Raw genomic sequence first — 13,607 nt, 5'->3', positions numbered from 1 at the left:
TGAGTAATGGTTTTCACATTAGAGATAACCTAAGGGGAAAAAGAGTTACTTAAACCACAAATCTACCACCATTCAGAAATAAAGCTTCCCATGCCGTTGCTCAGGTGTTGCAGATGTTGAAGATAGTATCTAACACATACCATATGTGTTAGAAAATAAAGGAATAAGGGCAGGAGTTTAAGGAATCAGAAAAACCTCATTTCTCAATTTACTATTGTAAGTTTAAACTAGACGTTGTGCCTCATTTTAATATGCAGTTATTTTTGGTGTTTATATGTTTTATGTTTTGATCACTGTTCAGTATTTAAACTCCTTCAAATGTGCAAAGATTAAATGTTTAATAAAAATTGCTTGTTGTTTTCAACATCTGTGTTCAGAGAACAATGGCTCACTGGAGTGCAGAAAGCTTGTAAAGTTTTCAAATGTATTGAGAATGACAGAAAGTTCAGTGAAGAGTTTGCTTCCCTCATTACAGAACTACTTCTGTGGCTGCGATTACACTAAGAGCATCTTTAATTGCTTTAAAATCTGAATGCATGATAAGAATGGATTAATTTGATTTTTCTGTTACTACAAGTAGCAGATGGTTTATGTCTTAGGAATGCTCATGTTGTAAAATGAGATCCCCAGCTCATCCGTGATTGGTCACTGTTAATGAAGCATGCTGTGCTGATTATTGATTTAGAAAATGAGGATGACATGAGTATTGTGTGTGTTGCTGTAATAAATTAAAGAGGAGTATTTTAATAGCCAGCAGACATACACCTTAAATAACATGAAATATTTGATTTTCTATTCAGGTGGTCTCTGCCCTGTCAAACTAATTTTATTGTTTATTAAAAAGATATACTTTTATAGTTTCAGCTAACAAGCAGATGGTCGTCTTTACTTATTTCTGTTTTGTATTGCTGTATGACCGATCAGATGCATGATAGGAACCCAAATTAGCTTGTTGTCTGCAAAGCAATGGTGTAGCCATGGGAGGAAATCTTTTTGCAGAGTGTGTGTGTGTGTGAGTGCAAGCTTGTGCACTCACTCACGCATTGCTACTTTACTGTTTCCTTACTGTTTCTCATTTGTTTTTGAAATAAAGCTGTATACTGAAAAGTCTCTTTAATAATTTTAATTTCTCTCTCAAATATTAAAGGGTAAATGTAGGAGGAAAATAATTGGGATCTTGCATTTTTTGGTTTCAGACAGCTTCATGTAAACACTGATGTGAATTTACAGCCATATCTTATCACAGGCACTTTGTAAAAGTCAGGGTGAAGACAATTTACTGATATTTTTACTTTATGGCTTTATATGTATGTGGTATTTGGTGATGTCCATGGATATGTAAGTACTCTGTCCTTTTGCAAAATATTTAGTGAATCACAGCAGGTGGATTGCCTTCTTATCATTACTTAATATCTCTCATTCTATTTCCAGAAGTCTGGGTACTCTTTTTTATTTCAAGTACTAAATGTAATTACTTATATTGGAATAAAAATTTTGAAATTATTTCATGACCGTTTCTGTTTCATGACAGTCTTAATTGTGGTTCTGATAAAAGCATTACAGATCGAAACAAATGCTTTTTTCTTGATTGTGGTGGGTAACACTGTGGAAGAAGACACTATGATTTTTTTTAAACTTTGTGTCTGTGCCCTTGCATTTTTACTTTTAAATACTTTTTATTTCTGTAGATGTGCTTCAATTCGAGAACATGGCCATTCTTAGCAGTTTATGGTTATTTCAGAGTGATTTAATAAATTAAAATTATAAGTGGTGGAATCACAGCCATAAAGTAAACTTTCACTGCAGGTAGAGATCAGAGAGATAATGGGGAATTTTTAGTATTAGTATTCTTAAATGTTCCTCTTTTAACCTTGAATATGAGCCATTTAAAATATAGTAGTAAAATCTTTCTGAATAAATACTTTGGTAATAATTACAAATCATGTGGAAGGGGAAAGACTCAGTGATTTAAGAGATTTGATTTTGATAGTAATGTATCATTACCTACATATATATAACATTAGCGTACATAATATTTCTGACGTCATCCTCCTTCATATTAGATTTTTAAAAAGGACTCTTGGGAAAAACTAGCTGAGGTTGGGAAGTAAAATAAAATAGATTAATTTTATATCTATGTAACAATCCATCTTGTAAAAGGATACTAGAGAACTATTCATTATTAAGGTGCTGTGTTTATGAGAGTAAAGTACTACCTGTTGCTTATTTGTTGAATATAGTGTGGTTTTTCATTTGTAACTTGTAATAAAATTATAAGCTTATTTTCCTAATCAGTTAACTGTTAATATCTGTATTTTTATTCATTTATTTATCACAGGGGAAAAGCCATTAAAATTATAAAGGACTAGTTTTTATATACCCTACATTAAAATGTTTTATGACTAGTAGTATTGTACATCATTGAATAGAAAAATATTGATGCCTGCTTTTGTTTTGGTGAAGCAGTGCAAATCAGATATGTGGAAATACCTTCTTGAGAGACGTATTTAAAAAATAACACATTCTTGGAAATGGTTTAAAACTGATAACTGAAAGTTCTTAAAATTATTACTGTGTAAAATAATTTTTAGTAGAATAATTGAAAAGTATTTGGAAAGTCCTTTTAGATTTACCTAAGAATTTATACTACAGTGAGCTAAGTGGTTTTTTAAATGTTTATTTTACTATTGCATATATATCCTTTATCAATCCAGATAAAGGAATGGCTTTATTATTTTTCAGTGTAAATTGGTTTTATATCAGAGCTTTAATCAAACTCTGATTGATTAACAAATCAATTAACAAAAAAAGTATTTTTGTTACATGGAAAAGCAAATTGGTATTAACATTCTCTTTTTCCTACCATGTTTATGTTTAATTCATTTTCTTCCCTCAACAATAGGTATTAAAAGTCGAGAAACGTTCTTATGAAAAGCACCTTTTCAAGGCAAATGTTGACTTGCTGATAATGGTGGATAATATTTGTATTAACATTTGCCTTAATGTACCTGCTGGATAGAAGATGCACTTTTTTTTTGGTATTATTTTTTCTTTTTTAATACAAAAGACTGCTTTTTGAGGTAAAAGCACTGTAGGATAGTTGCTGGTTAACTTTGGGAGTATTTTCAGAAAGAGTTATGATTGCCATCAGGTAACTTGTTTTCTGCTATATTAAATCCTAACACTATAGGTTGGATATGTCCTATACTGAGTTTTCTAGTTCGGTGTTTTAAATCCTAGCCCAACTTATTTTTTAAATTTCTTGTTTTGAAAATTTTAAGAAGAAGTAAAAGAAGATTGTGACAGGATTGTTAACTTGTCAGCCACATTCCTCACGTCTTGTTCTTCCGAGCAGAGGGAAGAAATAGAAGAATTGAGGTTTCATAGATGTCTCATTGCACATATTGCAATGAACAGCTATAGAATTATATCATGAAATCAGCTATCTTCACGTGCAGTGTGATCAGGTTGTTACTATGGTAACATTTCCATTTGTGGATTTTTGTAGAGTTAAAATTTGTAGTCATCACATGATACTACCATTGGCTTTTGATTTCACTTGTAAATAAATAAATCACTGTACTACCTGCATGCTATTAAGTAGCTCCAGTCATAGCACTTAACGACCATCCATATACTCTCGGGTGGGGAGTCAAAAATATGAAAATGAAAGAACTGCGAAATTACATTTTAAGGCTGTCCTGATTTTGCTGCTAACATTTTAAATGTTTCTTTAAAGGAGTAAGAGCGTTGCTAGTTAGTTACTTTCTAGGACGCCTTAATTTTTAAGTATATGATATGAAATTGGTTAGGCATGGTAGCAGTAGGAGGTAAGGAGGGCTTTAATTTATCAGCTAAATGGGTGCTAAATCACCAAAACAGAAGTAATGACCCTTCTGAGACTAAGGAGATTCATTTGAAAACAGTCCTCTTTCGTTTTAACCTTATTAACTGTTTGACATTTGTTCTGTTTTCAGATATTCAGAAGTTGTCCTGCTCATTTCACTTCTGATTATAAAATCAGACTCTAATATCTTAGATTAACTTGGATTAAAATAGCCTATAATGTTCCCTTGTATCAATTACCGTATTCTAGTAAAGATTCCTACTGTTTTTGTTTTGTTTTGCTTCCTAAAGCCCCCTGCTGCTGTTGATTACACCTAGATCTGCTACTGATTGGAACTGTTAAAAGGCAAAGATAGTGTGGCTGGTTGCTGAATCATTTAATTGTAGGACTAATAAGAGATGTTCTCTCTGGGACCTAAAAGAAATAGCGACACTAGAATATTGTGTATAAAGAGGCCAAGAAATATTCTTTTGCACTTTAATAATTTTTGAAGGTGTGAAATTTATTTACTTATAAGGTAATGGAGGAATATCAGCAGCCTAGTTGGCTTCCTAAACCACATAATGGAACTCTGTTGAGGAAAGGAAAAGGGACGAGAAATTCGAGAGAAAATTTAGTGCTAACAATTTTTTTCCCCTGGGATTTGAATAGTTAGTTTTATCAAAATAAAACAAATGGGTTAACTATATAAAAATGTTAATTCAGTAGTTGAGACATTTGATAATGAAATGGCAAGAAATTCAAAGTTAAAGTTTTCATTTGTAATTGAGGCCATATTTGTAAGTGCAATATAGAATGAAGATGTGTAAGATAATAAGCTGCCCATGAGAACTTTATATACAAGTTTTGGAATCTAGAGCTAGGATTTCTGTGATAGTTATGGGTATTTTATGAGGCATTCCCAGATGAAGAACAGTTCTCAGTTTGTACCCTTACTGCTTAATAAATTGAGGTCATTAGTCCTGTGCTGGACTTAGAGTTATTTGAGGGGGTATAGTTACGTATAGGTGTATTAAATACTTTATGGTAATGCTACTCCTGTTCATTATAAACAATTGCTTCTCTTAAAGACATTTCAGTTTTCAAGGTGCAAGCTACATCAGTGGTTTTAAGTAATTTGTTTGAAGTTATGTACATCTGTTGGGAAATATTGACTGACTGTAACTTGAATTGGGAAAAAGTGAATGTTCCTTATTTATTGAAACACTTTAATGAGGAAATTTACATGAAGGGTGCTGTCAGGAAGGGTGCTGCCAGGAATGCATGCACGTGATAGGTTGGAGAGAGAGGGGAAGAGGCCAGTCGGAAAAGTTGACACTAAGGACTAGGCAGCAGGTGGAATGCTCTAATTGGAATGGTGGCAATAGAAGTGAAGTAGAATTCACAGTGTTGGTGTCTTTTACTTTTTGTTGATGACCCATTGAATCAAGCACCAAAATCTTGAGAAAATGGCTGAAATCTTATTAATGGCTAAATGAATATGCTGTAAGTAATGAACCATTAGTCTGTAAGCTCCTTGAAGGCTAATTATTCAATTTTGTGGTCTCAGCACTTGACACATTTACATTGCTTATAATAGTCATTCAACCTTTTAAAGGGAAAAAAGTAAATACAAGAGAAAGCTCCTGTCTTGATTTGCTAGGATTGTCATAGCAAAGTATCACGAACTTAGTGGCAGAAATAACAGAAATGTATTTTCTCACTGTTTTAGAGGTGAAAAGGCTGAGGTCAGGGTGTTGGCAAGTTTAGTTCTTTCTGCAGGCTGCAGAGAGAGGAAGGATCGCTCTAGGCCCCTGTCTTTGGTTTGTAGATGGCTGTCTTCTCCCTGTGTCTTCAAATCATCTTCCCTCTGTAGGTGTCTAAATGACTGCTTGTGTTACCCCTTATAAATAAGAACACAGTCACACTGCGTGAGGGCCCACCTTCATGACATCACTTCCACTTCATTTCTTCCTTAAGGCTCTGTCTCCAAATAAGGTCATACTCTGAGGTACTGGGGGTTAGGACTTAAATTTAAGAATTTTGGGGCATCATAATTCAACCAGTGATAAGTCTGTTTGAAGTTGATATGGTTGATAGGTCACTGGCTGATGACATATACAATGAATTGAAAAGTACAGATGGCCATTGTACAGTTAATGTCTATATGGGATGCCCAGCTATATGTCCCTTCCTAATTAATACCATGTAACGTAAGTTTCACCTCGGTTTTACTGTTTTTGAGTTTATATCTGCTGTTTGACAGCTAACCATTGTACTGGTTTCCATCTAGTGGCAGAAGGAGGAGATGGGAAGCTGTACAAAGTACAATAGAACTAATTTCCTTGTCTTCTCTTCCACTTTATTTTACCTTGTTTAGAATAATTTAAAGCATTATCTACCCCCATCACCCAGACTTCTTAAATTTTAGGAAAATAAGCATTATCTAAGTATTATGGGTAATAATGAAATTACATTTATAATGTTATAGTAAGTGGGTTTTTATGTACAATTTTGAACAGGTAGTCCTTTATCTAGAACAGATGTTCTCCAAGTGTGGTCTCTGGATCAGCAATGCAGCCTTACCTGGGGACTCTTAAAAAAAGCAAATTCTCAGGCTCTACTCCAGACCTGTGGCTCAGAAATTCTAAGGGTGGAGTCCAAAATCTGTATTTTAATAAGATCTTCAAGTGATTCTGTATATACCAGCATTTAAGAACCACTTATATATTGTGTGAATATAAGTACACTGTACAGTGCCTAATTTTATTGTTTTCAGTAATTATAGAAGCTTAGAGTTGTATGTATTTTTCTTTCTAATATTCTTTTGGTTATATTATTTGCTACTGAGACTTTGACTAGGAATGGTACCCAAAGTTATTACATTATTTTTATGGGAAACCATTAATTTTTATTGTTGGTTTATTGTGTATCTTTCTAGAAATGTTTTATGCATGTAAACACAAAGAGATAAAGCTCTTTCTCTACATATATATATATTCTCTCTATCTCTCTCTATGTAAGCATACGTGTATGCATATGTTTGTATATATTCTTCTTCTCTCTTTTTTCTGCCTCTACAGGTGGTAACATAGGACCTTGCTATTTTCAGTTATCATTGTAACTTAGACTTTCTGTATTAATTTGTTATTCTTTTGTCTTTCTCTTCTTTCTTCTTTTTAAATAGCTGTTTGGTAATACCATTGTATGCCTGTAAAATATAACTCATTTAACAAGTGCCCAGTTGATGGACATTTAGGTTTGTTTCAACAGTTTATTATTTTAAAAATTCTGTGAGAAATATTCTTGTGAGTGGAGTACAGAATTTTTTTAGAAGATTCACACTAAAAATTCACATGCATATATAAAAGTTAAATCTATATTATTTCATATGTGCAGGTATATTTGTAGTATAATTTCCTAAGAATGTAATTACAAGGTCAAAGAGTATATCATAATTTTGATAGCTATTTCCAAATCATCCTCCAAGGAGATTACACCATTTTATACCTCCTTTAGCAGATACAAATTACTGTTTCAAAATGTGTTTATTTGAAGGTACACCAGTATTATATACTAGTTTTATATTTTTGAAGAAAACATCTACGTTAAGCTAAAAAGAAAACACAAAACTTAAAGTAGTATCTTGAACAAACTGTATATAAAGATTACTTCAGAGTTTCTTACATTAAGTTATAATATATTTTAGAAACTTCTTGATACATAAATTGAAGATAGGATTGAAGATTGTCTCCACTAATCTGAAGTAAATCTACATTTAGTGATTCATTAAAAAGTAATTTTTACATATCTGGAAAAAACATGTCTTTGAAATAGTTTTGGTTTACTGTCAGTGAGTACTTGGACAATCTTTAAATGTGGGGATTATTTGAGATACTACATATGTAGTTGTTTAAAAATTTATGATTTTTTTTGTAACCGCCATAATGTTTTTAATTAAAACTCTTTTTAGGTTTTTCATTTACGCAGTATCATTGGTTTATATTGTGTTAATCATTTCGAAATTTAAAATGAAGCAGTAGTGAGACATAGAACATTGGGTTTTTTGTGTGTTTTTAAAAACATTCTATACTCCACCCACCCTCCCCTTCCCCCTTTTTAACACTCTCTTAACTTAAAACTACTAAACAGATTTTTATTTTAATCTTTGGAACAAAAAATGTTCTCTTGGGCTGATACCAGTGCTTTCCATGCCAAGTTACAGACCGGAATCTATTTTTATAGGCCAAGATACAAACCTCTGAAAACCAGAGTTTATAATGGAAACATTGACAGGTCCTTAACTATCACAGCACACATGGCACTGCTGAAATCATAAGGTACAAGGCACAAGATTTCACATGCTGGGTGAGCATTGAATTTTTCAGTAATTGTATTGTCAAATGCCTTTCAGCTTGCTTTAATAAACATCACGTGCAAATGGAGCTGTGTTCGGGGCCATGAGAGCACATTGTCTGGGTTCGATTCCTGCCCTCTGAATGCTTGTACTGAAGCACACAGACGCTGAAAAGCACTGGGGTAAAGCCTTTGGAGATGGCTTAGAGAAGGGATTTGATGGGAAATAGGTGAACTTTCCTATCTGTAGATCTCATTTGTGGTACAGCCCTGAAAATCCTGCCTGTTTTCGAATGTAGGTCATTATACTTGTGTTCCAGGTATTATTACAAAGTAGGTGAAACTAATCAATGACATCTGCATTTTAATAGTATCACAGAACAAAGTTTAAACTTTATATTTTTACATAATCAGGGAAGTTTGATATTGAGTAGTTAGATGAATTGAGAGCTTACCATTTTACTTTCTCTTTGAGGGATCCTCTAGGTTAAAAAGAAAAAAAAGGAATAGCTTTCAAGGACCACATTTGATAACTCAGCTTTATTTAATTAAAGAAACATCATTAAAACAACCATCCTGGGTCCTTTGAATCACCATACAGTGTTTCAGTCATATTTTAGTTTAAATGGGACTAGTCCTCCTACCATTAGTTAATGATTGCCATCAGTTAACACTAATGAATGGCCCTGCAATATTTTAAGTACTTTAAAGGGAAACATGAACGCAGAACATATCAGATACCTTTACGGAAAAACAGTTAAAATGGTTTAAGGTGCATATTTAATTTGAAGGTTCATGGCAGGTGGGATTCTTGCATTTGTAATACCAACATTGTCTACTCTCTTACTGTCTTGTCTTTATCTTGTTAAATTCTGGAGAGAAGTGGAGGTGTTATGTCAGATATGCTATCTCAGAGGCATTGTGAAGTGTTAGAGAAAACCAGTATCTTGTGGGAAGATAATGAAGTGATAGTTTGTTGCTACAGATTTTCCAAGTACTGCCAGAAGGAATAGGTAAAAGGAAGATGTTAATTTGAATCTGAATCAGATTTTCTGTTCTAGTTTAAATTTGCCTTATCCATTGACCTATATCCATATACGTTTAATAAGATTGAAATAGGAGACATGCTTGACATCCCAAGAGGCATCTTTTTATGTTTCAGACTGGTTTTCTACTAATAAAGAGAACATGGGCATTTTTTTTTAGTAGTTTAAGATTTTTGAATCTGCGATTCATTTTCTTCTCCTAATGTGTTAGAAATAATGCTTTTGTATCTTGAAGGATGGAAAATTTCTAAATGTAAGTTATTTAATTTTGTTCAGTTGTACTAGTTCTGGAATAGGGGGTCCTCATTTGACTTATTTCTTTGGGGAGGAAATTATGTACACTAACTCTCCTGTCTACTTCTCTTTGCCATTGCTGTAGAAAACCTCACCACACATTTCAGGAACTATGGGTGTTGTTGATCTTGGTTACTTAGGTAAGAGGTAATATCACCTTACATTTTAAGAAGTATCATTTTATCTCACTATGAGATAAAATGGAAGAGTGTGTGATATATCTAGATCTATAGACAGACACTGAGTGTCTGTCTGTAGACAGCTTTGTCTGCTTTATAAATTGTTCGAGAAACAAAAGTACAATGATGGAAGCATATACTACATAAAACCAAAATCCAGAAGACTTGTTAGAGCTGACTAAACTTATTCTCTTGTAATTCACATCCATAGCTGAGAGGGCTGATAACCACTAAAGGCCTGTGGACATATCAGACAACTTACAAAGTCTATTCTATACTGATTGTATTAATAAATTTATCTGATGCTGTCTTACCACTAGCAGTTTCTAATTGAAACAGTTTTGAGGAAGGTCCATATTTTTAATCAGTGAAAAAAGAGACTTAGATTTTGTTTTGGCTTTGTGCCTCACAAAGCAGAGATTGTGTGAGTTGGGGCCAATGTTTTCTGTTCCCAGCTCATTCACATATTCATCCTCTCCTCCCATTGTCTCTTATTAGGATTTGATATACAGACACTGGGCTAGGAGCTCATGACCTTCAGTAGTCAGTAGCTGTCATTTACCCAGAAACAACTGAAGACATGGAATTCATACAAAATAAAATCAAATTACATTTAGTGTTATATTTTCTTATATGGCTCTCTAATTTGATTGGTTGATTTTGATTGATTATAGGTATTTCATTTCTCCAAAAATACTGGAAGCGTCCTGAGGACTGTCATCTGTCTAGATGCCCTGTTGTGTGACTTGGTTTTCCATCCTTTGCTATACTTTTTCTATACTGACTCCTTTTTGCCTTATCTTCGTCCTTCTAGTGTACCATAGTCTTGATATTACTTCTAGTACTGATCTTTTATTCTTAACTTTCTGAGGAAAGGCTCTTTTCTGAAGAAGGTCTTGAGTGGATGACCCAGGTGCTCAAGTGTTTTTCCTCACTTGAGACATGTAATGTGGTCTCTATCATATCATCTCACACTCCCTTGCCCAACCCCTCCCATGCCTTTCCATCTCATTCAAAGTATAAACCAGAGTCTTTTCATGGCCTAAAAGGACATAAAGGGCCTGTCCCCTGCTGCCCCTGCCTCCATTTCTCTCCACACCCCCTTTCTCCAAAACTCCTACCTGTTTCCCATTTTAGGGTCTGCATTTCCTGTTCCCAGCAAGCTCTGCCCCCAAATGATCTGGTGGCTTGTTCCCTCACTTTATTCAAACGCCACCACCTTTTCAGGGCCTCTCAAGACTACACTTTGACAAAAAGCTCCCAGTTCTCAAATAAGCTCTCCATCATGCCCCACCATTCTCTATCCCCTTATCCTCTTTACACTTCTTCATAATATATGCCACTACTTGACATGTAAATTTTGTTTTTTTATGCTTAGTTTATTGTTTGCCTTCCCCTAGAATGTAAATTTTCTGAAGACAGAGACTTGGACTGTCTTGATCACTTCTAAATGATGACCTTCTAGACTGGTTGCTGACATACGGGAGGATTCAACACATATTTTCTAAGTTGAATGTATGCTACACTTGTGCAGTCCTGCTTTCTCCAATTTCTGCTTCCTTCTTTCCTTTCTCAATAAACAAATTGAGAAAATATTATATGAAATCTAGTTGCAGAGTATAAGGTAGAGGACAAATCTTAGGGGATATTGAAGGTTTTGTGTTTTTGAACTGTAAGTACCCTTCTGTCTTTGCTCTCATTCTAATAACCTAATTGTGTAAACATCACCATCAGAGCAGTGGCAGTGTGATGGTGATAGTAATAACAATAATAGCTAGTATTTACTGAGTGCTTACTATGTATGTGCCCAGTATTTTTCTGAGTTCTTTAGGTTTGTTTGTTTAATCCTCACAAAACCTGTGAAATAGATATTTCTCACTTTACTTTGAGGAAACTGAGAGACAAAGTTTATCCAGCTTACCTAAGGTCAGAGAGTTAATAAAGGCGTTTCCTCAATTTGAGCCTAGAAAATGTGACTCTATCACTGGTGTCAACAAAAGTAGATTATGGAACTTTCCTTTTGCAGGAGTAGTAAAGCACAGTAGTGGAAAGAAATGTGATGCTAGTGCATTATAGGAGGGGGTGCTTTTCTTCCTTGGGCTGTTCTTGCCTTTTGAATCCCTTGGAAGACAGAAAACCTGTTTTGTTTACTTTTTCCTTATTAGAAGTAGAAATATGGGATTGAATTTTATATGATCTAGTTTCTGAATTTGCTCATTTAACTGGCAGAATGGAATGGAGTTAGGGAACGTTTCCGAGAGAAAGCCATTGAGATGAACTTTGGGAAGTGATTAGTGGGATCGGGTCTGATAGATACTTGGTCAATAATATTTACTGTTATTTGCCAGATCATGAGAAGAGTGGTTGTTTTGTTTTGTTTTGTTTTGTTTTGTTTTGTTTTAAAGAAGTATTTCAGAGAGAGAGGAATGGGTGTGATAGGTTTTCTTGACCGAGACTAGTTGCTCAAATAAATAGAGATGGGAGAACATTGGGTGTCTTTAAAGAATGAAAGGGTATGAAGGAAAAGATTAGAAAGATAGATGTGGGTAGATCATGAAAGGTATTGAGAACCTGTAGATGTATTTATATGTAAGCAGGCATTATGAAATCATGATTATCCCTTGACATCTCAGAGTTAGAACTCTTCTAATACATCTCCTTTGCTATGGGATTCTGTCCTGAATTACATGGTATGTACGTTTTCTATATTCTGCCTCCTGTCAGATTCTAAGTGTTAAGATAGCAAGGATGTTGTCTTTCCTCGTTCTTTATTCCCTGGAGTTCCTTTCTTAGAACTAATATACATAGTGGGAAGCCAGTAGGGATGTCTTAAAATGAATTTTTAAAGAAGTCTGTATTCATGTCCCAGGCACTTAGTTGTGCCATTGAGCTGAGATCCTTAACCTGCTAGTTTCAATAGCCACATATATAATATAGGGATGATAATGATGCCTTTCTGATAAGATGCTGAGGAGATTGAATGGGATAATAACATAAAGCACAGTGTCTGGCTGGCATTTACTAAGCATTCAGTAAAATATTAGTAATTATCAGTACTGCAAAGAGAATGCATAGAACAAATTATCATAATCATTCTTTATTTCTGTTTTCTTCAGGAACATAATCTATTGTTCATTGTACCATATTTACAAAGGAAAATTTGGTTTTCTTTAAATCATTCTTTTCTGAATGCATGCTGCAACATTATTTGCCATATGGGGACCATTTAAGTATACATGAATGATCATTTAATTTACACTATAATTCTGATTTTTAATACTGTATTAAAATTACTGTGTATCCATGATTTATTTTTTTTTAAATCCTATAAATTATTAAGCAAAAGACCACATACTTGAAAATTGGGCAAAAGACATGAACAGGCAGCGCTTAGAAAAGGAGACCCAAATGGCTAGTAAGTAGATATGAATGTTTAATTTTATGGGTCAACTTGAGTGGGCCACAGAGGGTTCCTAGATATTTGGTCAGACATTATTGTAGGTGGTTTTGTGAGGATGTTTTGGATGAAATTAATATTTAAATGGGCAGAAGTAGATTGGCCTCTTAATGTGGGTGGGCCTCATCTAATCTGTTAAATGCCTGAATAGAACAAAAGGCTGACCTTACCCCTAGCCAAAGGAATTTGACAGCAGACTGACTTGGACTTAATCTACAGCCTCTCCTTCTGACGGCCTTCAAGCCATATTATTGGCTTCTCCTATCTGACGGCCTTTGAAATAGAGCATTGGCTCTTCCTAGATCTCCAGCCTGCCTTCCCATTAACCTTGCACATTGAATTTGCCAGGTCTGTAATTATGAGAACCAGTTCCTTATAAACAACAACAACAACAACAACAAAAACTCTCACTTTCTGCTTTTTCTTCTATTCTTCTCTTTCTGCTACTT

At 34.2% G+C, this 13,607-nt stretch overlaps 1 protein-coding gene across 5 annotated transcripts in view; it reads left to right on the top strand.

Annotated features, from left to right (window-relative positions):
- Positions 1-13,607, top strand: part of TBC1D5 (TBC1 domain family member 5) — a 536,635-nt gene that overhangs the window by 177,877 nt on the left and 345,151 nt on the right. Inside the window, exon 1 of one of the 5 annotated variants that reach the window (XM_032860917.1) lies at positions 8,093-8,194. The exons of the other annotated variants lie outside the window; for them this stretch is intronic. Within the exon in view, the coding sequence (XP_032716808.1) occupies positions 8,188-8,194 (7 nt within the window). The 5' untranslated portion in view covers positions 8,093-8,187. Of the gene's footprint in view, positions 1-8,092; positions 8,195-13,607 lie in introns of those variants that run through there. 5 annotated transcript variants of the gene reach the window in all.

This window comes from Lontra canadensis, unplaced genomic scaffold, assembly GCF_010015895.1.
Source record: "Lontra canadensis isolate GAN:19392208 unplaced genomic scaffold, GSC_riverotter_1.0 scaffold20, whole genome shotgun sequence".
Classification (NCBI taxonomy): domain Eukaryota; kingdom Metazoa; phylum Chordata; class Mammalia; order Carnivora; family Mustelidae; genus Lontra; species Lontra canadensis.
The sequence above is the reverse complement of the archived record's forward strand: the minus strand, read 5'-3'. Positions and strand labels throughout refer to the sequence as shown.